This window comes from Talpa occidentalis, unplaced genomic scaffold, assembly GCF_014898055.3.
Source record: "Talpa occidentalis isolate TD23 unplaced genomic scaffold, MPIMG_talOcc4v2.1 talOcc4.7, whole genome shotgun sequence".
Classification (NCBI taxonomy): Eukaryota; Metazoa; Chordata; class Mammalia; order Eulipotyphla; family Talpidae; genus Talpa; species Talpa occidentalis.
In genome coordinates, this window is record NW_023605083.1 from 3,065,625 (window position 1) to 3,091,580 (window position 25,956).

General features: G+C 64.2%; 3 protein-coding genes and 1 non-coding gene across 15 annotated transcripts in view; 1 reads left to right on the plus strand and 3 right to left on the minus strand.

The window, feature by feature from the left end:
* Window positions 1–635: 635 nt before the first annotated feature.
* Window positions 636–4,810, plus strand: UCK1 (uridine-cytidine kinase 1). Its single transcript, XM_037492963.2, has 7 exons — window positions 636–740; window positions 1,096–1,255; window positions 1,808–1,904; window positions 2,104–2,246; window positions 2,326–2,420; window positions 3,396–3,444; window positions 3,832–4,810. The coding sequence occupies exons 1-7, from the start codon at window positions 636–638 to the stop codon at window positions 4,011–4,013; spliced, it is 831 nt and encodes a 276-aa protein (XP_037348860.1). The 3' UTR covers window positions 4,014–4,810.
* Window positions 4,779–16,258, minus strand: POMT1 (protein O-mannosyltransferase 1). 4 transcript variants are annotated; one of them, XM_037492926.2, is made up of 19 exons: window positions 16,106–16,258; window positions 15,097–15,203; window positions 14,883–14,933; window positions 14,218–14,364; window positions 13,644–13,755; window positions 13,261–13,326; window positions 13,073–13,166; window positions 12,842–12,997; window positions 12,265–12,395; window positions 11,931–12,026; window positions 10,958–11,050; window positions 9,961–10,057; window positions 8,458–8,550; window positions 8,154–8,274; window positions 7,758–7,855; window positions 7,336–7,449; window positions 6,680–6,806; window positions 5,955–6,132; window positions 4,779–5,493 (listed from the first exon to the last, which is right to left on the minus strand). In XM_037492926.2, exons 1-19 carry the CDS (start codon window positions 16,225–16,227, stop codon window positions 5,319–5,321), a joined length of 2,178 nt encoding a protein of 725 aa, XP_037348823.1. In that variant the 5' UTR covers window positions 16,228–16,258; the 3' UTR covers window positions 4,779–5,318. The 4 variants fall into 4 exon arrangements, with proteins under 4 accessions (XP_037348823.1, XP_037348822.1, XP_054545185.1 ...); XM_037492925.2 differs by having other exon boundaries at window positions 12,842–13,166; XM_054689210.1 differs by lacking the exon at window positions 16,106–16,258 and adding an exon at window positions 15,766–15,905 and having other exon boundaries at window positions 12,842–13,166.
* A 790-nt stretch (window positions 16,259–17,048) lies between these two features.
* The window catches only part of PRRC2B (proline rich coiled-coil 2B), an 85,883-nt gene continuing 76,975 nt past the window's right edge, over window positions 17,049–25,956 (minus strand). For 4 of the 9 annotated variants that reach the window (XM_037492896.2, XM_037492893.2, XM_037492894.2 and 1 more), the window contains exons 29-32: window positions 24,719–24,895; window positions 24,073–24,164; window positions 22,204–22,285; window positions 17,050–21,049 (exon numbers count right to left, since the gene is read on the minus strand). In XM_037492896.2, coding sequence (XP_037348793.1) covers window positions 20,918–21,049; window positions 22,204–22,285; window positions 24,073–24,164; window positions 24,719–24,895 — 483 coding nt within the window. In that variant the 3' untranslated portion in view covers window positions 17,050–20,917. Of the gene's footprint in view, window positions 21,050–22,203; window positions 22,286–24,072; window positions 24,165–24,718; window positions 24,896–25,956 lie in introns of all 9 variants that reach the window. The other 5 variants (XM_037492901.2, XM_037492898.2, XR_008549618.1 and 2 more) reach the window with 4 other exon arrangements.
* On the minus strand, window positions 25,384–25,468 carry LOC119233141 (small nucleolar RNA SNORD62). Its single transcript, XR_005122293.1, has one exon. It is a non-coding gene; the product is annotated as a small nucleolar RNA SNORD62 (small nucleolar RNA).

Consider the following 25,956-nt stretch of genomic DNA (forward strand, 5'->3'; position numbering starts at 1 on the left):
AGCGGAGCAGGCCCTGAAGCGCTGCGGCGTCTCCTGCCGAGGGGGTGGCCCTCCGTGCCCCCCGCCCCGCCTCGGCCTTCCAGCCCAGGCCCACGGGGCTCAGGACGCCCAAGTCCCCCTGCGCCCCCTGCTCCGCAGAAGCTGCCTGCACCCCTCCCGCGCGGGTTGACACCTGCGGCCCCGGGCCGCGCGGCTCATTTCCGCAGCCCCGAACACTCGCGGCCGCGGGGCGCGGGGCCGCCGCGGGGTGAGGGGCGCGGGGCGCGGGGCCGGCCGGTCTCCGCCTTCTCGGCCGGCAGCTGCCCGAGCGCCCTCTAAGCCGCCCTCCCCCTCGGCCCCCCCGGCCGCGGGAGGGGGGGTCCGGGGCCCGCTGGTCCCCCGGCTGCTCGGGGCACGGAGGGGCCCCTCGGCGGGGAGAGCCCGACGCCGTCCGTCTCCCGCAGGAGCACGCGGCCCAGGACGCGCATGCGCGCCGCCGGCGGACTACAACTCCCGGCGCGCCCCGCGCCGCCCCGCGCCGCCCGGAAGTGGCGCTCCGGGGGGGCGGCTCCGAGCGCGGCGCGGGGGCGGGCGGCCCGGCTGTTTGGGGGCGGCGGCGGGAGGCGGGCGCCCCCTGCGCGCCCCCGGGACCCGCGATGGCGTCGGGAGGCGGCGACGGCGAGGGCGCCGCGGCCGAGGCCGACCGTCCCCACCAGCGGCCCTTCCTGATCGGGGTCAGCGGCGGCACCGCCAGCGGGAAGGTAGGGGCTGCGCGGCCCCGGCCGGTCCCCGACGCGTTCCTGCTCCGGGAGCCCCGCGCGCCGCCGGCCGAGAGCGGAGGCCCGCCCGCCGCAGGGGCGCCCCGCCGGGCGCGGGGTGCCGCGGGGAGGGGGCGGGGCCCCGGGGCGCCCCAGCCTTCCCGAGGCCTGGGCCCCGGGGGCGCGGGTCGGCCCCGCCGGGCCCGAGCCCCCACCCGTCGCTGGCCCCGGGCCGCCCGTGGGTGGCGGGTCAGGTCCCTGAGGCCGGCGCTGGGCGGGAAGGGCCGCGGGAGGCCCGGGGGGAGGCCCGCGGCCCGGGGTGGACGCCGCAGGCCGCCTCCCGCTCCTGCCTTGCCAGTCCACCGTGTGCGAGAAGATCATGGAGCTGCTGGGACAGAACGAAGTCGACCACAGGCAGCGGAAGTTGGTCATTCTGAGCCAAGACCGGTTCTATAAGGTCCTGACCACGGAACAGAAGGCCAAGGCCTTGAAGGGACAGTACAATTTCGACCACCCAGGTAGCTATGGAGACCCGGCCTTGAAGGGCACATTTACCCCGCGTAGTCTGCGGCCTTTGCCCAGTGTCCCGGGCCCTGGGCGGCCTGGCAGGGGCTGCTGGTTCAGTTGGAGCCTGGCAGGAAGCCCACTCGGGCCTTGAAGACCACGGCTCTGCCTTGACTGCGGTCGTGGGTGTGTCCACTCCTGCCCACTGTGGGGGCTCTGGGCATACCCCACTGCCCACCTGGCCTTTGTTTCCACACCTGCCCTAGGGTGCTTGGGGGGGCAGCTTGTCTCTTGGTCTGGTCAGGGGCTCAGGCGGAGATGGGGTGGCCGGAGGTGGGGGAGACGTCTCCTTCCCTCCCTCCCTGCCCGCACGGGCCTGTGTTCAGACCTCCAGGGCAGCAGCCTGAGCACTGCCACTGCCCCAGGGCAGCCAGGACAGGACCGGCGCTGTCCCTTGCAGACACTCCTGAGGGTCCTTGGCCCACCTGCACCCAGCTGTGGCTGGCGTACCCCGCGGCCCCCAGCGCAAGGGCCACCTGCTTGTCTTACCTCTTCCATCCCTGCAGATGCTTTTGATAATGACCTGATGCACAGGACTCTGGAAAACATCGTGGAGGGCAAAACTGTCGAGGTGCCGACCTATGACTTCGTGACGCACTCCAGGCAAGCAGGTGGCTCCTGGGGGAGAGTGGTTGTGGGCTGGGCGCTGGTCAGGGCGCCCCGGAGCTGCCAGCCAGCGTCCGAGCAGGCCCTGTGGTAGGGTTTTCTGGGGATGCCCCTCTCCCCCACCATCGTCCGTTCAGTGCCGGGCCCCATCCACCTGTGCCTCTACCAGGGCCCATTTCTTGGTCCCGCCTCACAGGTTACCAGAGACCACGGTGGTCTACCCGGCGGACGTGGTTCTGTTTGAGGGCATCTTGGTGTTCTACAGCCAGGAGATCCGGGACATGTTCCACCTGCGCCTCTTCGTGGACACCGACTCCGACGTCAGGCTGTCACGAAGAGGTGAGGCGGGCGCTGGTCTCTGCCCAGCCAGGACAGGCTGCCCTGCGGAGGCTGAAGGTGCCCCGCCCTGTCTCCCCAGTGCTCCGGGACGTGCAGCGTGGGCGGGACCTGGAGCAGATCCTGACGCAGTACACCACCTTCGTGAAGCCGGCCTTCGAGGAGTTCTGCCTGCCGGTGCGCCCCTCTTTCCTCTGGATGCCCATCCTCCCTTCGCCTGGGAGCTCCAACACCCAGCAGCCAGCTCTGGGCTCTAACTGCCTTCTCTGCTTCCCCTCCCTCGCCCGGGAGAGCCCCGGAGACCTCACTGCTGCCCCCCTGCTTTTTGTTTCCCCTCCTTTGTTCCCACCTTGGTGGGTGGGTGGGGGGTTGTCCGTCCGCCGCCCCAGACCGTGCCTGCAGTTGGGAGACACTCAGCAGGCCTCCCCACGCCCCGCCGGCCCAGCTGCAGGGAGGGGTGGCGCTGGCTTTGCCTCCATCCCAGCCCTGGCTCGGTAGGACTGGGGGCGCTGAAGAACCGTGACTGTTACTGCGCTTGGAGACACAGACACAGCACAGAGGAACCAGGGCCTGGCTCCTGCTTCAGAAAAGTAGGGCAGATGATGAGCTCTGTCTGCTATTTAAAGAACCCCCTGCTTTTTAAAACATTAATGTTCTCTGAAGTTTCTGGAAAATAATTAGAAAAGTAAATTATTAGTCTTCCTGTTGTCCTTGGAGACACTTGGCGAAGTTGGCGGTTTATGGTAAAAGACTGGACAGCTCATCCGAGAGGACGGGCCCCAGCCTTGGCCCGAGGCCTTAGGTAGCCACACGTCGGGGCCACCATCCCGGCCGGCCTCTTGCACAGGGGCCCTCACTCTGGCAGGTCCTGTGGCGGGAAGGGCCCCGCCTGTGGCCCAGAACAGAGTTGGAGCTGTCGCCCACAGCGGGTTCATGGGAAAGAGCGGGCTCTAGGAGCCTCTCCAAGACCCCAGGAGAGAAGCTGGCTCCTCTGGTCGCCTGCCCGCTCTGCCCGAGAACGCCCGCGAAGCCCTGCCCCGTTGGCCAGCGCACAGGCGTGCGGGCGCCTGGCCGGCTCCCTGCTGCTGCTTCTAGCCCAGAGCAGTGTCTCTGGGGGGCAGAGCCTTCCAACCCCTCCTTTTTGCCTTGCAGACCAAGAAGTATGCTGACGTGATCATCCCGCGCGGGGTTGACAACATGGGTAAGGACGCCCAAGACGGCCCTCGGCGGGGGCGTCCTGGCTCCACGCCTCTCCAAGAAGCCCTGTGTGTGAGGCCTGCATGTCCATTTGTGGCGCACGTCTCACGTGTGCTTTCAAAAGATCACACATTGCACACGCTGTCTGGGTGCTGTGCCGCGTGTCGGTCGTATCTCAGAGCTACGGCAAGATCCCTGGGTCTGTCAGGGAATCCAGAGTTCTTAGCTCATGGAAACCCTTGCAGGCCAAGCCAGGGTGGTGTTCTGCCCACTGAGAGCTGTGCTTGAGTCACTGCCTGCAGGCCCCATGCCCACACGCCCCCATGCCCGCAGGTGCTGGCCAAGAGCCTCGTGGGGGGCCAGCCACCGCTCACCTGCCTTGTCTCCACAGTCGCCATCAACCTGATCGTGCAGCACATCCAGGATATTCTCAACGGCGACCTCTGCAAGTGGCATCGAGCGGGCACCAACGGGCGGAGCTGCAAGAGGACATTTCCAGAGCCAGGAGACCATCCCGGGGTGCTGGCCACAGGCAAACGATCGCACTTGGAGTCGAGCAGCCGACCCCACTGAGAAGGGGGTGCTACCCCCAAGGGCCCCCGGCAGACACGCTTTTCGGGCCTGGGGCGGGAAGTGCCTGCCCACCAACACAACCGCACCTCTCAGCGTCCAGGCAGGGACCCAGGCCCCCCCCCAGCCAGGGCGACCCGTAGGCCGCATCAGTCCGTAGGACACCTGCAGCCCCACGTCAGGCGGGTGGAGTCTCTAGGTCACGGGTCGCCGAATGCGAGAGGAGTGCGGGCCCGGTGGGGGCGCGGAGGGACCAGCCCGGTCTGGGCGCTGCACAGTGTTTGACGGTGAGCCCACAGCAGGTGCTTTTTCCAGAACCTGGCTCACGTCTAACTGAACCTTTGGAGGAGGTGTTACTTTGCTTTTTTACACGTTGTACATCCCAATGTTTTCACTTGTTCTCTGATGCGCCGCGCTCCTTGTGACGCGGTCCAGTTTTGTGACCCACTGGCTGGTCGTGTCCGTCCACAGACGCGCTGATCTCAGCAGCTGCAGAGCTCCTTCGGCCGGGGTGGGGGTGGGGGTCTCCTGGTCTAGGCCCCCGGGGCTGCCCCGTGCAGATGTACCCTCTGGCCAGTGTGTGCGCCGCTGCCCAGAGCCAGCTGTGCAGCCCCAGGTGCCGTGCTGCCCGCGCTCCCCGCCCGGCCCCACGGCCGCACACTCAAGCCGTTACTAGCAGCTGGCGGCACAGGGCTCGTGGCTGGTTCTGAGGCCCACTGGCAGTTTTGTAAAACTTAACGTGCCCTTTGGGGAAGAAAATAAACAACAGCAAAAACAAATGTCAAATTGTCCCTGTTTTAATTGTATTTATGAAAAGGCCAACGCAGTACAAGGACTCCACGCGGCAGGCCAGGCAGTCCAAGAGGCTGCGCCCACGTGTCAGCAGAAGGCCCTGGCAGGGGTCACGGGCCCCGTGGCAGGACAAGCCAATCCTCACGACGGGGACTGAGCTCTGACCGCAGGCCTGTTGCTCAAGAGCTGCTGGACCTGAGCAGCTGTGTCCAGGGTGTTTCCTCGAGGGCCACTGGGGACAGCCCAGCTCAGCAGGGCCAGGGGTGCTGACCCCACCTCCCTGCCTTTGCTGCGAGTCTGATGCTAGGCCACACGCACACAACGTGTCTTGGCCCAGGGCCTCAGAAGCGACGACCCAAAGGGCGTCTTCATTATTGCCAGGAAGAAGGAAACTGCTCAAAGCAAGGCCCCTCAGGAGGGGAGCTGGCACCAGCCCAGCCGGCCCCCCGTTGAGGCACGCAGGACCGAGATGCCGCCTTGTCCAGCCCAGGGGTTCCTCGCTGTGTCCGCGTCCTGCTAGTATTTTCGGATCAGGATGTCCCAGCTCTCTCGCCAGCGCAGGGCCTTGAGCTCCCCGGGTGACAGTGACTTGTCCCCGTAGGTCAGCGGGCGCAGCGTGTTGAAGACCTGGCAGGCGGCGGAGAACCAGGCAACGACCAGGGCGTGGAAGAGGCTCCTCTGGAGCTGGGACCTGCACGGCGGCAGCATGGGCTCCAGCCCCCGTCCTTCCCTGCCGCCCCTTCAGCCCACCTGATGCGCTAGCTCGGCCGCCTTGCCCACTGCTAGAACCTTCTGCTTTAGCTCAACTGTCCCTAACCCCTCACATCACACCACATGAGCTACATAAGGTATCCTGATTTGCGAGAAGTCCACGGCTCCACGACTCACTCTGGTCGACAGAACGTTCTGGTTCGTCATTATCGCAGGCTGACTGTTCCAGAACACCCGCGTTCCTGTCCCCTGCCTTTCCCAGCCACATCAGCAGCTTCATCCACATTTAGCCCCGACTCCGCCCTCTCGACTCCCATTCTTCATGCAAACTGAGCCAGTCCTGGCCCCACTGAACCAACGACTTGCATACCCGGCCGTGGCCCGGCCCCTCCCTGGTGGGGCTGACTGAACAGACCCGGGGTGCAGCGGCTAAGCCCCTACCTGCACAGGTGCTCACTGATGTGCTGCAGCAGCGCGGGCAGGAGGAGGATCTGGAAGGTGAGTGCTGGCAGGTAGTGGTAAAGGAAGAGTGTCTTCTCCATCATGAAGAAGGGCAGGTAGTTGACGGCCCAGCCCCCTGCACACATGGTCCCAGCCAGCACCCAGCGCAGCCAGGCATCTGGGGGAGAGACGGAGTCAGCTGCTCCACTCCGTTCTCACCACGCCCTCCCACTGGCTCTGCGGGAGGCAGAGACTGTCTAAAAGCTCCTCTTCCGTGTGGTTTCCACCCATCCCTCTGCAGAAAGTGGTCCTGGGAGGCAGGCCAGCCCCATGTGCCTACTATTGGGGTCCCCAGCCAGCTGGGCTAAAGCACTTGGGACACCAAGTCAGCCCTGGCTGCCCTGGGACCGCAAGGGGCCACATTTGCGCGGACCCGAGGGGCAGGCTGCAGGGAGAGGGCGGCTCAGTCCCCAGCAGCCACGCTCCCATGCCAGGCCGCCCTGCCTTGCACGTTTTCTTTTTCTGTTTGGAGATGGTTTTTCTCACTTGCAAACACCATCCTGCGAGCACCAGCTGCACCCCCGCTGGGGCGGCAGAGACCCAGCCAGCGCTGCACCCCCTGCAGAGCCACCAAGGCAACATGGGAACCGAGCTACACTGTCTCTGGGGCTGGGTGTTGCTGGGGTGGCAGCTCTGCAGGGCTCTGGGGCAGGTGGAAGACCCACCCTCGGGCAGGTCGTGGATGCCCCTGCGGCGTCTGAGCAGGTACCAGAGGAAGAGCAGCGCGTAGGCCACCGTGGCCAGGCCGGCCGACGCCCAGATCACGACGTTCCCCAGCAGGTGGATCTGCGCCTGCAGGTGGGCGGGCACACAGAGCTGAGGCCTTTTCTAGAAAAGGGCTAAGGTGGCCATTTTGCAAGTTAAAACTGCAAACAGGACAGATGGGGCTTTGTCGGCAGGAGGACTGACTTGCTCCGCGAGGGCGTCCAGCTCCACCCGGCACACGGGGTGTCCTGCCACGCTGGGTTGGGGAGAGCCGAGCGCCAAGGGCCCAAAGGTCATCCCAGGGCCCCAGGGCCAGACAGCCGCAGTGAGCTTGTGAGGGCACCCACCCCGCCGCGCACGGCTCTAGACACCCAGCAGCGGAAAGTGCCGGGCGGGGCGCAGGGCGGGGCGCAGGCCGAGGCCAGCGGGTGCATCTTCCCTGCCAGGACGGGGTCAGGGCGTTCCCACAGCGGCAGCACAGCTGCTCCTGCCCCCGGGCCCTGAAAGAGGGCTGGCCCGAGCAGCCAGCGTGAGAGGCCAGCCGCGGGGCCCCAGGACGCAACAAACACACTCGGGGGCAGGGGGCGGGGGCCATGGCCACAGCTGCTCCACTCACGCTGGTCCTGGGGTGCAGCCAGTAAGCGATGTTGGTGTCCAGGGTGACCCAGTCCAGCGGCGTGGAGCTGTACTTGTGCTCCGACTCATCGCTTCTCACCGTCAGCATCCTCCACTGCGAGGCCCCGGCGTCAGTGGCCCGCCCGCGGGAGGACCCCAGCCCCACTTCCCTGGCCTCCCGCATGGCTGCGCCCCAGGAGGTGCCCACCTGGGGGTTCCAGCCCCCACCTGATTTGGTTCAGGACGTAGACTTCCCAGTTCTGATTCTCTAGGGTGCCATTTCCACCCACCCTGCCCCGAGGCCGCGGGGTGAGGGTGCATGTGCCCCTCCAGCTCTGGAAAGGCATGGGCCATGGCAGCACCTGCCTGCTGGGAGCCTGCCCCCAGGAGCAGCCACACGCCCCTCCGCCCTGGCCCGCGCACCTGCAGCTCTGAGAACCGGGCCATGAAGCTCAGGTTGCGGCTGACGTCCGCCTGCGTCGGGGAGTGCAGCTCCAGCTCCCTCTCCTTCTGCTCCTGGCCTGACAACACGCCAGAGCCCAACAGAACGTGAGGAGGCGGCCAGGGTGCTCACGGCAACAGCGCTGCTCGATGAAAACCTGACGCCCCGCCTTTCAGACAGCCCAAGCCATAGGGCTCCATGCAGCCCCCAGTCCACGACTGCACCCCCAGGGGAAGAACTGAAAGCTCCGCTCACTCTGCCTTCAACGAGCCCTCGGAGTCTCTTTGGCTGTGGCTGCTTGGAGGAACCGAGCCTGCCACGGCGCCCGAGCCCGCCCCCGGCCACAGAGCCCTCCCCGGGACGTGGCCCGGACTCACTCTGGCCGTAGCGGTGCTCCTCCACGTTCCACACCATGCTCTCGTGGTGACCCCGCGACAGCTTCTCCCCCACCACCTCCAGCTGTCGAAAGCCCCATTCCGGGAGATGCGCCCCACTCAGCTGTCAAAACCAAGGGAGATACAGGGTGACGGGATAGCCATGGGGTGATGGGAAAGCCCAGCCCCAGCGCATCAGCAGGAACCCTCAGGGAGCCCCCCGTTGGGCCCAGTCTTGAGCCATGAGTCCTGCGTGGATGCCGGGAGCCCACAGCCTGAGCCGGGCCCAGCTAAGCGGAGCTTTTACCTTCAGGACAGCAGACGTGTTCACGTGCACCAGGCGCACCTCCGACAGGATGGTCTTCCAGATCTCCGTGTCCGACTCCCTGTTCACGATGTCCTGTAAGAGCAGGGCCTGTCCGTCACCTCCCTCACGTCCTTCAGGTTACAAGCAAAAACCAGTCACCGGCCGTCGGAAGTGACTGTCTGCGGGAGGGACAAGGGGCACCTGGGTGCCGGAGGCCGGGAGGGGCAGGTGAGGGAGGCACGGCAGCTCCTGCAGCCGCACAGGCTGTGGGGGGCTCAGCAGCGGAGACTGGAGGATGGGTGCGCCTCAGCACACCTGCCCTGGCTCGGGGCTCGGCCCGCAGAGGAGGGTCCGTGAAGGGAGGACAGGCCGTGCCCGAGAGCGCCTGTCCCTGTGGTCCTGACCGTGGTGACGAAGCACTGACACCTGGAAGGCGCTTGGCTGGTCCTCGCTTAACTCATTGGAGTCTCCTGACAGCCCTGTGAAGGCGTGTGGCCACCAAAGGGACCAGAAGACCCAGGGGCCCAGTGGGAGCACGAGGGGTCAGCTTCACCCTTACTGTCCCCTGAGCACTGGTTCCTGCACATGTGGGAGCCTGGGCTGAAGGTGCCACCGGCAGGGACCATGGAGAATGCAGGGATCAGCCCTGAGCTCTTGGCAGCCAGAGAGGGGAGCGGGGCGGGGGGCGCCTGCAGCTCAGTGTCCATCCAAAGCTCCCACAGGCATGGGCAGCTGCAAACACCCCACCAGGGCAAGAACTCCAGGAGGAGGTGGCAGCAGCGGTCAGTCCAGTGGCTGACCAGAGGCCACAGGCCAGAGGGGCTGCCCACACAAACACCAACCAGGGTGCAGACCCTGCTCAGCAGACACTGCAGCAAGCGGACCCTCACCCTGCTGAGAACCACGAGGCGGTGGGAGAGGTTGGTAAGTGGGAGCAGCGGAACCAACTGGAGCCCGGGAAGAGACTGGACTCATTGGGAGACCACCCAACACGACCGCCGGCTGTGGCTGAAGCCACGCCCCGGCGCTGAGCAAGTGCAGGCCCAGGCCCCTGCCTGCTTTCCAGCATGTCCCGTGAGCTCTGAAGCACCAGGGGTGTCAGTGGCGTGTGGTCCCTTGGTGGCGTGAACAGTCCCCCACAGGTCCAGCTGCCTCGGGACCCGCCCACCTGCACGGCCGAGGGAAACTGCTAATACCAGCCGAGAGGCGACCGAGACCGTCTCCCTTGGTGAAGGGGGGTGTGAGGCCGAGCCCGTGGCCCCTTGTGCCCAGGAAGCCCCCGGCTCTGGCGGGCTGGCCACAGAGCCCAGCCAGAGCACCGCCACGGGCCGTCCACAGGAAACCACCAGAGCCCCGGGTCCCTGGTGAGGGCGTCTCTTCTTGAGAAAACACAGCCTTTTCGTGCCAAAAGCCACCCACCAGCCCCACCCAGCTGAGGGCTGTTCTGGCTGCTGCAGGTGCTCTGCGGAGAGAAAGCCTCGCGCCCAGTGCCCCGGGACTCACCAGCCTCCAGAGGCTCTGCGCAGGCATGGAGATGTTATAGTCGATGTAGCAGGACACCTCCTGTGAGTGAGGGGTCAGGGGGGCCGCCACGTCGTGCCTGCAGGACCAAAGCCAGGCCTATGGACAGGCGAAGCCACACCAGTCCCCAGAGCAGGTCCCGCCGCTCACTCAGCATCCTGCCTGCCAGGGCCCTTGGTGAACGCTCGGCCCTGCACTCTCTTGCCCGGAGAGCGGTCACAGCAAGGCCTGGAGACTGGCAAGGACAATCCCTGCGGCCCAGACAGGCCGTCGGCAGGTGACGCCTTCACCAGAATGGGCCAGGGCAGCATCGGGAAGCGGCCCGAGCAAAGCCAGTCGGTGGGCACGGGCGTCGCACAGAGCGTCCCGGGCACCGGAGCAAGTGTGAGGCCCCAAGGGGATGGGGCACAGGATGGGCTGCCAGGGAGGCTGGTGGCCGGGCCGAGGGCCCGCTGCCAGGGAGGTGTGGTGCGTCACTTTGGGGGGGGCTCCAGAAGAAACGAGCAGACTGGTTTTGGCAGGTGGGGCTGCCAGGAGCAGGGGGTCAGGGAGCCAGTTCCCAGCGCACAGGACGAAGGAACAGCAAAGACAGATGGTGGAGCGAAGGGAGAAGAAAGTGGCCTCGCCTGGGGTCAGTTCTGAAGGCCAAGATGATGGGGTTTCCTGCTGTAGGGAACGTGGGACGGGAGCAAGAGGTGAGCATCCAGGAGGCCATGCTTTCAGGAGCAGGGGCCAGAGGCTGGAGGCCCTGGCGCCCAAGCGGGGTGCAGGGCACTGGGGAGGAGGGGCCGCAGAAGCTGCAGGGGAGGGGCTCCAAGGAGCAGGCAGGTGAGGGTGAAGCCCGGCAGCAGGAGGCTCCCCTAGCTGGCCTGTGGGGGGCAGGTACCCTCCGAGCAGCGCCCACACTTCCTTCTCTGCAGAAAGCATTCAGCTGTCTCGGCCCCCGTGGAGTGCACCAGCCGCCTCCTGGGACACTCACGTGTTGAGGACACGGGTGGTCATGCCGTGGACCAGCTGCACGATGTCGCCGTGCCGCACAGGCTTCGGGGGGTTGCTCACCACCAGCTGGTGCCTGGAAGACATGGGGGTGCAGCTGGTGGTGCCAGTTTCTCGGGGACCAAGGGTTCCAGGTGTTCATGTGGAGGGATCTGCTCATCTGGTTTGGAGCTGCTCCCAGGTAAATTCGTGTGTAAATGGAACACACACTTGACTTGATCTTCTGGAAACCTAAGGTTACTTTCCAAAGGCGGTCCATTCGCCAGGACCCTGTGCCAGCTGCTCTGTATTGGACTCGCTGTCCCGCAACAGTCACTCGGTAAAAGCCGACGGGCTGTGAGGTCCGAAGCACATGGAGGGACAGCCAGGCATGGCTGCTGCCCCCCCGAGACTGCCCAAGTGGACAGTGGCAGCGCGGAAGTGGGCGTGCAGTCTTGGAGGAGCTGGGCCTCAGGTTCTAGGAGGACAGTTCCAGCCACATTAGCACATGAGGAGCCATGTGGGCGTCTGTCCTGCTGAAGAGCTGGACGGGCCAGACTTTTGGGCCTGCAGGCTACAGTGCAGGGTCTCATTCCAGACAAAGGGCCATGGAAGCTGGGGAAGGGTTTGAGCAGGAGGGCGACCGTAGGGACGGCTGGACCAGGATGGGGGAAGGCAGGAGCAGAGCTGGCCTTGGGGAGGGGGTGGAGATCGGTACAGAAGCCTGGTGGAGTCGGGAGGCCTGGAGGAGTGGAGGTGGGGCCTCCACGGGGGAGGCCTGAGCAAGAGAATGCCCTCGAGGGGCTGGTGTTTGTGTCTGGGGGGAGACAGGGAGCCAGCAGGTCACCCAGCACCACCTAGGCCCGACCTGGGGACATGCAGCAAAGCGCTGGAAGCCAAGCTAGAGGGGGCGCGGCAGACAGGGCAAGGGAGCCAGCCAGGCCCAGAGGGAGCGCCCAGCCAGGACCCGCACGCACCTCCCTGGCTCCTTCACCATCCACCAGTTGTTGACGTCCTTGAAGGGGTAGCAGGTCACCTGCTGCTGGTGGGAGCTGCCTCGGCCGCTCTCGTATCTGCAAGAGGGTGGGTGCGGGGTCAACACCTCCCCCCAGCCTTCCCCTGGACTGCCCCGCAAGGTGTTCGGGAAAGATCAGGACAAACAGCAGTTTCGAGGAGGAGCAGCCCGAGCGGGGCGGGTCGGACTGAGACAGGGGGGCGCGGGGTCGTCAGAATCGAAGCCGCGACTCCCTGGCGCCTGGGCCGGCAGTGAGAGCCGGCAGCGGCAGCCAGGGAGGCAGCGGCCGGGCTTACATCATGGGGTAGGTGCTCTGGTGGGAGTGCAGCCAGCAGGGCACCGGCTTCCCGAAGGCGCTCCTCAGAGTGACCTGGGACCCGTAGGCCACCTCCAGGGGCTGGCCTTGCGTGATCCGGGCGAGGCCTCCCTAAGACAGAGGCGAGTGTTGGCGGGAGCGGGCATCCCGGGCAGCCAGCTCCCTGCGGGGCCTCGGCCCTGCCTGTCCCCACACCCACTCAGGCTGCGGCCCCCCGGAAGCTAACCCTGGAGGGGCCGAGCACTCAGCTAATCCTTCCACATGCATCGTGACCCCTCAGCCTCCCTCCTGACCCGCCCCGCGAGAAGCGGGGTGCCGGCCCTGTCGCACAGCACAGCCGGGGGCGCCGGCGAGCGGCCGCCAGCCCAGAGGCGCCTGACCACACCCCGCCACGGGCAGCCAGCCCTGCCCGCCCGTCCACACCGCCACTGCGTGGAGGACGAGCCCGCGCCCGCTGCTTTCATCTGGGCTGTCCTCCGAAGCTCGCTCGGTAGCGCCTACAGAGGAAAACCGAGCCGGCGCTGCCCTCCCGTCTGCGGCCTGGGCCCACTTCTCACCTCCAAGCTGGCCTGGAAGGCACTGGACATGATCTGGTCGTGCGGCCCAGAGCGGTAGAGCAGCCTCAGGTGGACGTAGAAGAAAAGCAGGTACATGGCCACCGGGATGACCAGCAGGGCCCCCACTCTGGCCAGCAGGTGGCAGAGCACACGCACCTGCGGGGAGCAGGGGTGCTGCAGCTCCCACACCGGAAGGTCCCCCCAAGTGCAACACCCATGGGCAGCACCTACGTTGGACAAGGTCCGGTCCCCTATGAGGCGCCAGGCCTGCACGGCAGCAGCGCTTAGCACGAGCAGGTATGTGAAGATGCCCACGTATTTCACGCTGAAAGGACAGTCGAGGGGAACCTCAAGTGAGACCTGGCAGGAGGACACGGGCGGGTCGGCAGGCGGGGACCCTCCGTGCGGCCTGCACTTACCCCACGGCGCAGGAGCAGGCCACCCCAGTCAGCGTCAGCCAAAACCACCAGCTCAGAGAGAAGGGCCTGGGAAAGGCAGGACAGCAGGAAAGGGGCAGCTCACACAGCACCCCACAAAGGCCAGCGAGGACGCGGGCCGCCAGCTGGGGCCACTGCCTGCCCCAAACTCGGGCACCAGCACACCCTCAAACATCAGTCCGCCAGAATTCTTTCCAGCTAGAACTTTTTCAGGTGATTTAAGTCACAGAGAAATGAGGGTGGACTCATGAGGTCAGAGCCCATCTAGGCGACCGGGGAGACTTTAAGTGAGCAAACTCCCCCAAGACGGAAAGCTACCAGGCCTCTCCTCTCGCTGCCCAGGAGACGCATATCCTGCTCCGCACCTGTGTCTCTGGGAGCGGGAGAACTTGAGGAAGGACAGCACTGCCAGGAGGTCAAAGAAGATGAGCACCGACTCCAGGAGCATCAGCCGCGACTGAGTGATCAGCGAGTTCTCTGCGAAGGAACGGGGCAAGGTGGCGGTGTGAGGGTGCGCCCAGCGGGGGACACGTCCTGGGCGCCACAGCACCGCCAAGGGGCTGGAAGGGGCCAGGCCCAGAACCAGGAGGGCAGATGCTCAGGTGTGAGGCCTGTCCCTGAGCCCCTCTGGTCCGGTTGTCATCTGCAGAGGTGACGCTGCCCATGCATGGCCAAGAATGTTAAAACACGGGAGGCGTCCCTCAGAAATGAGTGTTCCCTGTCTCCCAGTCTCCCCAGCAGCTCCCTGTCCGTCTCAACTGGCCAAGGCCTGGGGGCAGTGCAGGCAGGGGCAGGTATGTTTCATGAGGGGCTTGCTTGGTGGTGGGACGGTGTTCGGTCCGCCCTCACCACTGCCCCCATGATGGTCTGAACACGTGGCTCGGCTCCCCAGCCCGGGCATGGTGACCCCCAGCCCCCCAGGCCAGGCCCAGGGCTCACCTATCAGCAGCAGCAGGGCCGCTCCCGTGGCGGCGCAGTGGGAGAAGCGCAGCTCCCATATGATCTGGTAGGCCAGGGGTACGGACAGCGCCCCGGCCAGGGCGGGCAGCAGGCGCAGGGACCACACTGGCACATTAGGGCTGTACTCTGCAAGGCAGGCACACGGCGGGCTTGTGCTCGGTGCACACCCCGCCTCCATGGGCAGCGGCTGTGTTGCAAACAGTGTGTCGTGCTCACAGACTAGCACGCCAGCCTCCCAGGTGGGGCCACGCCGGGCCGGCACGTGTAGACTGCAGGGAAGGGCTCAGAACCAGCTTCTTAGAAAGCACGGTGCCAACTAGGGGCTCTGAGACGCACCCCTGCTTTACCCATCTATAAGTTCACCCCGTCTACTTCCAAGACTCCGGCAACGCTCGAAGAGCACGCACAGAAGATATTCATTAGTGGCTGCCAGGTGAGGTACCCTGGGTGCCCAATGCAGGTAAAGCCCTCACAGTGGGAGATGCCAGGACATGAGCGGACGCGGCAGGTGTCTTTCACGTGGACTCAGATACCCTCCCACCCTCCCTCCAGACGCTACCCCGCGGCTGCCAGTCCCTCTGAGCGGCACCACCTCCCGCTGCGGTACGTGCCAATGAAGGTGGGGAATGAAAATGGCATTTTACCTGCTCCAATCCTGTTCCACAGGAAGTTACCATCAAATCCGCCTAAATAACCTGAAACAGAAGGCTCGTCAGCAACTGGCCCACTTTGCAAACACTTCCCGAGGACCAAGGGCGCAGGGGACAGTGAGTGAGTCATGAGCACCAGACACGTCCTCCGCCCAAGGAACCCCACCACAGCCTTCAAATGGCTCCCCCTCTTGGACAGGAGTCCTACCTCCCAAGGCCAGCAGCATGTGGCCGAACGGGGGTCCGCTGCCATCCAAAAAGAAGACCCGCTTCATGTAAAAGGAGATGTACTGCCCGTAATACACTTCGTCAAAGCTGAAAAAGCAAAACCCGTGCCACATTCAACTGGAAAACTCGACCACGCACAAGCAGCTCCAAGGCAAACACGGGCCAGCTCGACCCTGAACAACTTCAGGGGCCCCAGCAGGGGCCACCCCAGTCTCGCCCCAAGCCCGAACATCCCCACATGCGTTCTTCACCCAGGACAGGAAGGAAAATCCACCAAAAACAGCTGGGCCCTCGGGGAGTTTGCCCGACACTGACTCTCTCCCTAGTTTTTGATTTAGGGGTGCACCATGAGCCCACCTATGGAGCGGCCTCATAGACGTGGGGCTGGCCCCATCCACCGGCACCTCTGCGCCAGAGTCAGACCTGGGACCTGGTGCCCCAGGAAAGCAGTGTGAAAGGGAAAGAGAAATGCAAAAATGAACCCTCAGGGCGGCTGAGGAGGCAAAGTGATGGCGCCAGGAGCCAGGGTGAGGCGGTGGTATGGCGCGGGCACCAGGCTCTGCCAATTTGTCTGATTCACTTAAAAACCACCCACCCCAGGGAGGGCGGCTCTGAGGGGCGAGGGGCGGTCACGCCGCCATCTCCCTACTTCTGGCATGTCTGGCACCTTCCACCACGGAGAGTGAAGTGGAAAAGAACACGCGGGGCCCATCAGGTGAGAAGCGGCCCTGTAATCGCAGGGGCCCGGGCCTCCGCCACCGCAGCGCCGGGTCAGAGACCGGCTTCCAAACTCCTCCAGCCTCGGGCGCGCCCGCTCGGGAGGGGCCGGCGCGCTCCTGGGACAGGCCCGGTGCCAGAGACACCCGCCCCAAGTGCCCCAAGTGCAGAGACACCCGCCGTCAGACCAGCGCTCCCGCGCGCTCGTGCTGCCGGCCGGGCTCCCCGGGGCCGAGGCGCCGAGCGGGGGCCCACCCCGGGGGCCCGCTTACACCACGGCGCGCGGGGAGGCGAGCTGCCACAGCCGGCTCAGCAGCCCCGCCGCCGCCAGCGCCGCCAGGCTCAGGTTGACGCGCGCGGTCACCACCACGGGGCGCTTCAGGAGCCCCAGCATCTCGCAGAGCGCAGGCCGGGGGCGCCTGGAAATGAAGGCGGGGCTCGGAGTGAGGGGCGACCCGCGAGGCCCGCGGAGCTCTGCGGGGCCCCGGAGGCCGGCGCAGGTGGGCGGCGCGGGGAGAGGCGCGGCGGACCTGGGCCCGGCCGCAGCGCCTCCCCGCCCCGGCCCAGCCCCTCGCGCCCGCGTCCACGGCGGCGCCGCCCCGGAGGCCGCCCCCCGGCCCGCCCCTCCCGGACCCCCCTCCCGGGCCGTCCCAGGAGTCGCCCTGGGGCGCCCCCCGACACCCCCCGGCCCCGCCCCCACCCCCGCCCCCGCTGGGGCTCCGCCCCCCGCCCCGGGCCAGGTCTCGCACTGACTCCGGCCGGTCGGTCCCGCCGGGGCCGCGGCGCCCCTGGAGCCGCGGGGAGCGCAGGCCGTTGCGGGGCCCGGCCGCGCGCAGGTCGACGCCGCTCGGCGCCCCGCGCCGCGGATCACGCGCTCGACGCTCGACTCGCCGAGCCTGCGGGCCCGCGGGGCGGCCGCGCGTGCGCGCTCCGGGAGGGCGGCCGCGCGTGCGCAGGGGCCGGAGGGGCGCGCGCCCGGGGCCGGCGCCGGCCCCGCCCCCCGGCCTCGCGTCTCTCGAGGCGCGCGGGAGGCCCCGCCGGGACCCGCGCCCGACTCGGCCTCCCCGCCCCGCGCCCCCGGGGACACCCCGAGCCGGGGCTCGCCCCCCGAGGCGCAGGGGCGGGGCCCGGCGCACCCCGGCCTCGCCGCCGCGCCCCCCGAAACAGCGCCCCCGCGCCGCTCTCGTCACGAGCGAGAAACGAGGTACACGCGGCCGAAGAACGCATGTTCCGCTCCGTGGTGGTTTTTTCTTTTTTTTTATTTAAATAAGGAGAATTCTTTCGTATGGAAAGAGCTAGTACAGTCACATATCTGAAAGGAGAAACAATAGTGGGGCCCCAGCGAGGCGGGCCGGGCGGGGGCGCCACCACCCGACTCCCCGCCCAGGGGGAGTTTCCCCAAGTCATGTAGAAACAAGCTGCACGTTACACCGCTAGCCATCGTCTGCCCTTTCAAATATCTGGTCTACATGAAGACAGAGGGAAAGGCCGAAATAAAAATAAAAGCAAACAAAAACAAGACACAACCCTCAGGAACAGCAACCGAAACTCCCCAGACCCTTTCTACTATGCAAGGCATGAGGTCGGAAGGTCAGGGGAAAGCGTCCCCTTCCACGGCGAAGCCACCCCCACGGAGCCCGAAGAGGTTCCGCTCAGAGGCTTCTGAACGACCCGAAGCCAGGGCCCCGAGGAGGGGGACACCTCCAGCCTGGGAGGGTGCCCCGCCACCCAGTCAGGGCGGACACTGAGCAGCAGGCGGCACGCCCTGGTGGTCCCGGGGGCCAGGGGCTGGGGCCTGACGGTATCTGTGCCCGGCACCAGCGGCTCTGCCCGATGCGCTCCGTGTCAGGCGCGCGCCACACTTCACTCGGGAAGAGCCGGCTTTCTGGAGTCTGCGCCACCCATTCGTGACATAGTCCCTGGCGGAGGATGGCTGTTTCCAACAGAGCTTCTAACTCGGGCTTGCTGTGCAGAAGTGAAGAGGGACAAATACAGATTTGCGCAGCAACATGCAGCTCCTCGGCCAGGGTAGAGGACCAGACAGCAGGTCGGGCTTGCCAGTTTGCCACCAGCTGCCACGTGGACCAGTTCCGAACACGCCTGCACACGGGCACGCCGCAGCTCCTTGGCTCTCAGCCTCAGTCACAGACCTCGGCAGTAACCGTCTAGAAGGCAGATCCAGAAGACAGGAGGGCGAGGGCCTAGCTGGAGAGAACCTGTGCCAGTATCTAGACATTCAAATATCCCCGGACGTGGCCGTGGCCTGCCGTTAGGACTCAACCAACCCTTTTTCCTAAACGTGTAATAGAATCATCCTTTGTCTGACTCCTGAAGGGACCTAGAGAGCCCAGAGTTTTTAGTCCCAAGTCTGAAAACAGTAATGTAGACAAAGGGGAAGGGACAGTAACCAGACCCAATGCAGCCGGCAGGTAAGTCTTCAGCGGGCTGATGCCACTGCTCACACACGGCCCCATGCTCCGGGATGGCACCCACTGAGCAGCGACACTGGACACTGCTGCAGGGCCACTGGCCAGGGCGAAGCTGCCAGCATGCGGGCGGGAGGGCACGTTTGGCGGGCAGCAGTGCTGACCCCTCACCAGCCGGGACAGCAGCAAAGGTCGGGTGCTGGTCTTCACCTGTGCCGGCTGAAGGCCCCACAGCAGTCAGGCCAACTCTCTGTGGGGCTTTGCCCCCTCCCAAGGATGGGGCTAAAACCAAAATAAGACCCTACCTCCTATTACTTGGCGCTTGACTCTAAAACCACATGAAAGGAAGAGGATATTGCACCTTAAAAACATCTCTGCACTAAAAACTGCATTTAATCAGACCAAGGAAAGGTTGGGGTGCAGGCAGGGCCCAGGACAGCCCTCTGCCCCTCAAGTTCAATTCAAAATCTGTATCTTAGCGGGAAGGAGACCGCAGCGTGGGCACACACAGGTGGTGATCGCACTCAACTTCACATGCAATTTCCTGGCCTTTCCTGCACAGAATAATCCAGACATTATATATAAATAGAGCAGTGAAACATTTACTTTTTTTCCACCTAGACCTACAACATCAATACATATAAATAAATTCTAGTGTTTTCTGTTTTTATTGGGGGCGGGGGTAGATCCAGGGTAGAAGGGACTAGAAAAGAGGACCCTTTTTTCCCCTCACGCAGGAAGTGCTGTCCCTCTTGACGGCAGCTTCATCTGATGGGCAGATCTGGAGTTTGTAACAGCATCCGGGACTGTTCTGTTGAATTTCAAAATGAAGAAACTGGTTTTCCTTTGACTGCTCCTGTTCCTGGGAGTGGGTGAGCCGGCCTGGCTGTTTCTAGGGTACAGGCAACAGTGGGGAGAGGGGGCCTCCGAGGGGCAGCAGGCAGGCGCTGGCGGGGGGGGGGGGAAGCAGGTGAGCACGTGGGCAAGGGAGTGAGGTCCCCTTCCTTTGAGAAGGGACCTCAGAGTAATGATTTGGGATAAAAAGTTTTAAAACAAAGAGAAGGTGTGAGGGAAGGCAAGCCATCGGTCAAAGAAGAAAGCATCTCCTCAGGGAGCAAGCCCTTCTTCAGATGACACCTGCAGTGGATGTGGGTGCTCGCTCCTTAAAGCAGCAAAGGACAATGACAGGAAGTGATGTCAGTGCCCCCAAGGCGCGTGTTTCCCAGGTCTGCAGAGCTAAAGAGCCAGAACTGCAGCTGCTGCTCCTCTGTCCAGGTCTTCCCAGAACCCCCGGAAGTGCAGGCAGCGCGCTCTAGGTCATGTCTGGTTGCGACTATAAAGAGCACCAGCAAGACCCGCCACTTTCCTCACCTCCTGGAAGTGACCGAACCTGGGATGATTTCCTTCTATTTCTAATTTAAAAATACAAGCCAGCGCCAGCATGAAATGGCTCACACACACACGTGGCTAGAGGGGGCCTGCCCAGGCTGCATGGGCCTTGCCGTCTGCCCTGCTGCCCAGCATGGGACCTCTGTCCCCACAACTAGGGACCAGCTGCTGGGAGCTCTTAAAGAGGAGGAAAGGGGAGCTCTCCCAGCGCCCTCCAGACCACAGGCCTTCCCACATGCCAACCAGGACCCTGCCCACATCCCGTCCCCACGTGCTCTCCACACGAGCCGCCTGCCCAAGGGGTCAGGCTCAGGGAGAAGGGTGTGTCACGGGAACCCCAGAACTAGATAGGCCTCTGGGGCGCCAGCTCATGTTGTCCAGGACAACGGGAAAACACCAGTGATTCACCTCGGGCACAGTGGTCGCGTGTCCACGGGCTTTCCCAGAGTCCAGGGTGGGAATTCTCAGGCCAACAATCTTCTTCACCAGGCGGCCACAAGCTCTGAGGTGCCACCAAGCTGCGGGAACCCCACTGGGACGCCAGACACCTGCCCTGCGCCTCGCAGCTCTGAGCATGCAGCTGACACAGGCTGGGGCGGGGGGAGGGGCGGGAGCCGGGCATAGGCCTGAGCCAGCACCCCTGCCTTTTGCCAGGTGCCTGGGAGGTTAGCCAGCCGAGCGCGCAGGAGGGGCGCTTTCCTAGTCCTCTCTTCGGCTGTTGCGGTGGAGGACCGGGCGACCCGGAGAGAGGCTCAAGAGAACGAGAGGAGCAGCTGGGGTGCAGTGAGGCGGCGAAGAACAGAGTTCTGCGATACAGACAGAGCTTGTGTTTTTGTTTTCCTTTCCCCTTGGTAAAAACCTTGGCTGCTTTTTAAAACAAAAAGCCTCGAACTAAAACGACCCTGCCGCCAACCCGCCGTGCCCGGGGACCGGAGGCGGGCGGGAGGGAAGGACCGCCGGGGCCAGCCCTTTCCCGGCGCGGGGTGGGGGCGGGCGGGCCCCCCTGCAGAGGTCGTCGGGCCAGTCCCGGTGGCCAGGAGGAGATGGGAACGGAGTCGATTGCTTGTTTGTTTCAGAGTAAAGCGAGCAGGTCAATGCCGTACATCCACGGGTGCAAGCTGGCTGAACAATGGACTTTCAGGAGCGGACAGAGAAGGGAGGTCTCTCAGTCCCGGCCAGGTGGTTGGATGGAGGGTCCCGCGAGGTTCCCGAGCCTCCGGCTGGCTGCACTATCCCGGGGCGAGGCGGGGCGAGGGGCGGCCCAGCACCTCAGGCCTTGCTCTCCTCCACTTTCACTGCACGAGGCTTGATCGCTCCGGTTCGCTTCATCTGGGAGGCAGCTGATGGGGCCTCCTGCAGTTTCACGGCTCCCAGGCTGGGTTTTTCATCCACTCGTTTTGCCTTTGGACAGATGAACAGAGACAAAAGATGAACCACAGGCAGAAGCTCGCATCCGGGTACGTTGTCCCCACCGCCCCCCCTTCGTGCTCCAGAATCACAGAGAAAAGCTACCGAAACAAGTCCATTCTCGGCCACAGGACCAGGCCCGGGAGCAGCTGTCCCAGGAAGGACGCTGGCAGGGACAGCTCTGTGTCCCGACCCCCACCGTGCAAAAGTGAGGGACCAGAGAGGCGGGCTGACACCAGGTGGGGTGAGGACTCGCCATGCTCAAGGGGCCGCACAGGAGCGGCACGTCCGGGTTGAGGAACCTCCTCCCATCCATATGCCCACACCCGACAGTAAAGAGAGCCTCCCGGGGAATCTGGGCAACCCTGAGTCTCAGAACCTCTGTCTGTGAGGGGCAGCGGGGGCCCTAGGCAGACTCGGCTCGCCCTGATCTCGGACAACTGCCTGTTGTGGAAACCTCCCCCCAGGACCCTCACATGACCGTGGAGTCCCCAGCCAGGGTCCCGTTAACACAAAGCTCTGCACAAAGGCATGTGCACAGGGACCAGTGGCAGCCCCTCGCAGTGACGCACTCCGCAAGGAAGCTCTAGCAGCTCAGCCCCAGCAGTTCCAGGAGCAACCCTCAGGGAACCAAGTGAGGAGCAAGGACACGCTCCCGCCCGCAGCAGCAGGGGCCTCGCCCACAGGTGCTCTGGAGCGGGCAGGGGATAGTGGGGCGAGCAGCGCCCGAGGGCGCCGACACTGAGCACGCCTTCCTACCCCACCCGGCCAATACCAGGACGCACACTGCACGGACCAGCGTGAGCACGTGCGCGCACGCACACACGCAGGCTGGCCGCGCCCCGCCGCGCGAGCTGCACACCTAACCGCGTCCCAGCGCCTTAACAGCCCCAGTGGCCATGGGGGCTCGTCCACCTTCTGGTGTCCCCTCCTCAGAGGAGCAGCATCCTGCCTTCTCCAGAGGACAAGGAGGGATCCAGGCACCCATCAAGAGGAGAAAGGCCTCCGCCAGGGGGGCTGGGGCTGCCTGGCTCGGGCCGTGCTCTGAGCGCGAGAGGGGCACGCAGTGAGTGGACAGTGCCTTCTCTCGTGGCGCTTGGGGACTGGCCTAAGTGTCCGGGCGGAGGGTCTGGAAGGCCGTCTTCTACCTGTTGAACGCAGTGTCCCTGCACAGAGCCCATGTTAACTGCTGGTCCAGAGGGCTTCCCACTGGGGCTAGCAGAGCTAGGCCTGAAAAAACCAAAGGCAGGGTGAGAACACGCGCGTCACCGCTGGAACGAGCAAAGCCCAGCTCGCTGCCATGCTAGCTGGCATCGCGGCCTCCACATGGTGAGGAAAACAAAGGCCTCAGAAAGCCAGGGCTCAGGGGCCTGGGCAACCCCAGCTCCCAGAGATGTCGCTGAGGGGCCCCATTACGGGCACACGGACTTCTCCTGGAATGCTGGCCAAGTGTGTGTGCAAGGGGGGGGGTCTGGACCAACCAACGTGATGCAAAGATGCAGAGAAAAGGTCTATGACCCTGACACGTAAGATGTGTGCCAGGTGCCCGTCCACTCTTCGCTCCGGGAGGGGCCAGTGTGGACAATGCCAACAAAAATCAAAATGTCTGGCGTCTTCCCAAGTGGGTTTGGAGGTTAACTAAGTGCTGCACAGGAGAAAGATCCTGTGGTCCCACAGTGTAGTAAGTCCTGTATGCAGAGCTCGGCGGGGCTGGCGGGGGCTGCCTCAACCCTGGGCGGAGGAGCCTTATTCCCCAGGGAACCCCCACCCCAGGACCCTTTTGTTTGCAGGGCATGCCTGGACATCTTGTTTCTAAAAACATGAGCAAAACCGCTCTATACAAATACACCGATTTTCCTAGCCCCACTAAAACACCAGCAAAACAAAGGCTACCAAGAACGTTTATCTTTCCCAAAAGGCCTCCAAAGAACACGCCCACTTGGCACCCACAGGCGCCGTCACAGACGCGGGCGCAGCTGCTGGAGTCAGAGCTGCCTAAGGCAGGGGGGAGCAGCCTGTGCATACTTGAGGCTTCCTTCTTTCTCCCCCATTTCTCATCGTTCTGTGCCCATGTCCATTCCCCACCACCCCCCCTTACAATTCTTTTGTGTTGGCCAATGTGAAAAATATAGTTGGAAACAAACTCTCAAACAAAATAAGCTAAAGTCAAGTAAGTGAAAACAGGAAAGATGATGAAACCGGGAGATTCACTCTGCAAACACACTTCCAAGTTTGCAAGGCCATGACGGGGGCCCTGGCCTGGTGCGCCCAGGGGACAGAGTGACTGAAGCAGGGCTGGCTCAGAGAGACCCGATGGGACTGGCCAGTGTCCCGAGTCAGCCAGGTGCTGTGCGCCTGCAGAGGGACCGCAGGCCTCTGAAGCCCCTCTCGGGTACTGCAGCTCAACACACCTTCTTCACTCATTCAAACAGGAGGGTGTCCAGAATTTCCAACATGATGAGTCGCTGGGCCAACCCTGGGCAACGCCAGAGCTCGCTATAGCCCACAGCCCACCTCGTCAGGGCACAGCCACGCAGGAGAAGGCTTGGCCGGCCGACACAGGAAGGAACCCCCACCATTGTCCCGACCGTCACTTCTGAATCCAGCTGAGGGCAGGAGTAGGCCCAGAGGAGGCCAAGAGAAGGGGTTTGAGCTCAGGACCATCATTCCTGGCATAGTCGAGGCCAATTCAGGGGAAGCACGGCAAGAAAAGGAAAGTCTCTTCCCACCCAGGGTATGTGACTTTTTGAAAGTCTGATGAGAAAACAGTTGTCAGGGTCAGCCCTGACACTATTAAACCATGACTTGTTCCTTTTCCAGAAAGTTCTCCCAATTAAGAGCATTTTATGATGACAGAATTCAAAATCACCTTCCCAATTCCCGGCTTCCCTGTGGTTTTAAAACATGGGCTCAGAGGTCTACGGAGAGGCCCCCCATGCTGGTTGCTGCCCCTGGGCCCCACGGGAGCCGTGTCCCTGCGACAGCACGTGCCCGGCTACACAGCGATGGCTCCTCACCTGTAGGTCTGTGGTGATGGCACGGAGCCTCCTGAAGGAACATTCTGTTTACTGTCGGCAAAGTGGAAGCCCTTCATCTCCATCTGAGAGGACTAGAGACCAAAAAGCAACAGGCTGTCACACTGACCCTGCACAGCCAGCCTGAGCCGAGCCGTGCTGGGCAGGAATGACGGAGCTGCGTCTCCTCCTGGACTCTGCATTCCCTGGCTCCAGTCCACCGGGGGTGGGGGGTGGGCGCTGTTCATAGGAACAGGACCGTCCAATAGAGTCCTGGCCTCTGGAGAGAGGCCCGGGAGGCCAACTACTCCATGGCTGGGACCGGCTGCATGAAGGTGGCGCCACCTCGGCCCCAGGAGCTGGCAAGGAGGGCAGCTGAAGCCTCCGACGCCAGCATAACCTGCATGGGGTCCACAGGCTCCTTGGCAAGACCCCAACAGACGTGCACTTCCCTCCTGCCCCAGGGCACTCAGGCCCCCTTCATGCCACCTCGCAGCACCTGGGTGCAACAAGGGGTCCCGCCTGGGATTCCAAGACCCCCCGCCACGAGCAGGGCTTGCATCTCAGACTGCTGGCCTCTTCCGCCCCAACAGGTTCAGGACTACCCCAGGAAGATGCATCCCAGGACCGCAGCCAGAGTCATCCTTACCTCTCTGCTGGTGTTAAGGACTGAAGGCTGGGACCCAGGTGGAAGGATTCTTCGGGGGGCCCCGACAGATAGGCTCTGCCCCTGTGGCAGCTGAATGGACTGTGGCAGAATCAGGGGCTGCTGCCCGGAGCCGTACCGAGGCAGAGGCAGCTGGGAGCCAGGTAGCGGCATGGTCAGCTGCTGGGCAACAGGGACAGTCAGGGGGCAGGAACAGATGCTGGGGGAAAGCCACACACCACTGCTGACACACACAGCCCAGGGCACACACTTGTGCATCTCAAACAAAGACAGCCACACGGTGGGGAGCCCAGCCCCAGCCGCAGCTGCTCAGGGCGCAGAGGGGATGGGGGTGGGCGAGCCAGGCGGGCCTCAAGAAATAACTGAGCATCCCTAACGATGGACAGCACGGGAGCCCACCATCGCCCCACGGAGCGCAAGATGACCCTTCACGGTGGCCTCTGGAGGTAACACAGAGCAGCTCCAACTGGGTTCCAGGATTCAGGCCCAGAACCAAACTGGGGCACCTGAGACCCTTTTGAAGCCAACTGTGAAAGAGCAGGGGGACCGCAGGGCCTAAGTGACCACTGGTAAGGTCCAGGACAAGGTGGGTGAGAGGAGGGAGGTGGAGCCGGAGACCCCAGGACAGGGGTGGGGGCCACGTTTCGTCTCTCAGTCATGTTCCTCTTCATCTCCCTGCTAGGAGTGCACAGAGGAGGGTCAGAAGGATCTATTGGTATGGCATCACAGAGACACGCAGCCGCCTGCTCCAGGCCCAGCTCCTCCTTGCCCCCACAGGTGTAGGGTGAAGGGAGGGGAGTGGCGCCCTCTTCCAAGTGTGGCATCACCTGTTCTGTTGTTAAAGGAAGGCCCTGGCTGCTGAGCTGGGAGTGGACTGCTGGGCCCACGGGCATTGGCAGAGAGGTGAGGCAGGAGCGCCTGTGTGCTCAGAGTGGCGGGAAGGGAGGCGAGAGGCTGGATCCTGACACTTGTAAAAGGCAGAGCTGGACACCCAGAGGTCCAGGACGGGAAGGGCTCGAGTTCCAGAGCGCATGCTCAGTGCAAGGTGCTGGGCTTGAGGGCAGGCCCGAGACAGATGGGCTGCAGACACATTTGTGAGGATGTGGATGGGACTCAGAGCCGCAGGGTGAGAGGAAGGTCTGAGGACAAGGCCCAGGGGCACACTGGCCGTTACAGACTGGGCTGTGAGGAGGAAACGGCACAGGAGGCCGGAAAGAGGC

Bases quoted from the DNA above. Each gene is read 5' to 3' on its own strand.
- UCK1 (XM_037492963.2), top strand. From the start codon at position 636: ATGGCGTCGGGAGGCGGCGACGGCGAGGGCGCCGCGGCCGAGGCCGAC. The intron at 2,421-3,395 runs GTGCGCCCCTCT...TTTGCCTTGCAG, and splicing joins TCGAGGAGTTCTGCCTGCCG to ACCAAGAAGTATGCTGACGT. The intron at 3,445-3,831 runs GTAAGGACGCCC...TTGTCTCCACAG, and splicing joins GCGCGGGGTTGACAACATGG to TCGCCATCAACCTGATCGTG.
- POMT1 (XM_037492925.2), bottom strand. From the start codon at position 16,227: ATGCTGGGGCTCCTGAAGCGCCCCGTGGTGGTGACCGCGCGCGTCAAC. The intron at 6,807-7,335 runs GTGAGTGGAGCA...GCCCACCTGCAG, and splicing joins GGCTGCACCCCAGGACCAGC to GCGCAGATCCACCTGCTGGG. The intron at 5,494-5,954 runs GTAGGGGCTTAG...GCCGCCGTGCAG, and splicing joins ATCAGTGAGCACCTGTGCAG to GTCCCAGCTCCAGAGGAGCC.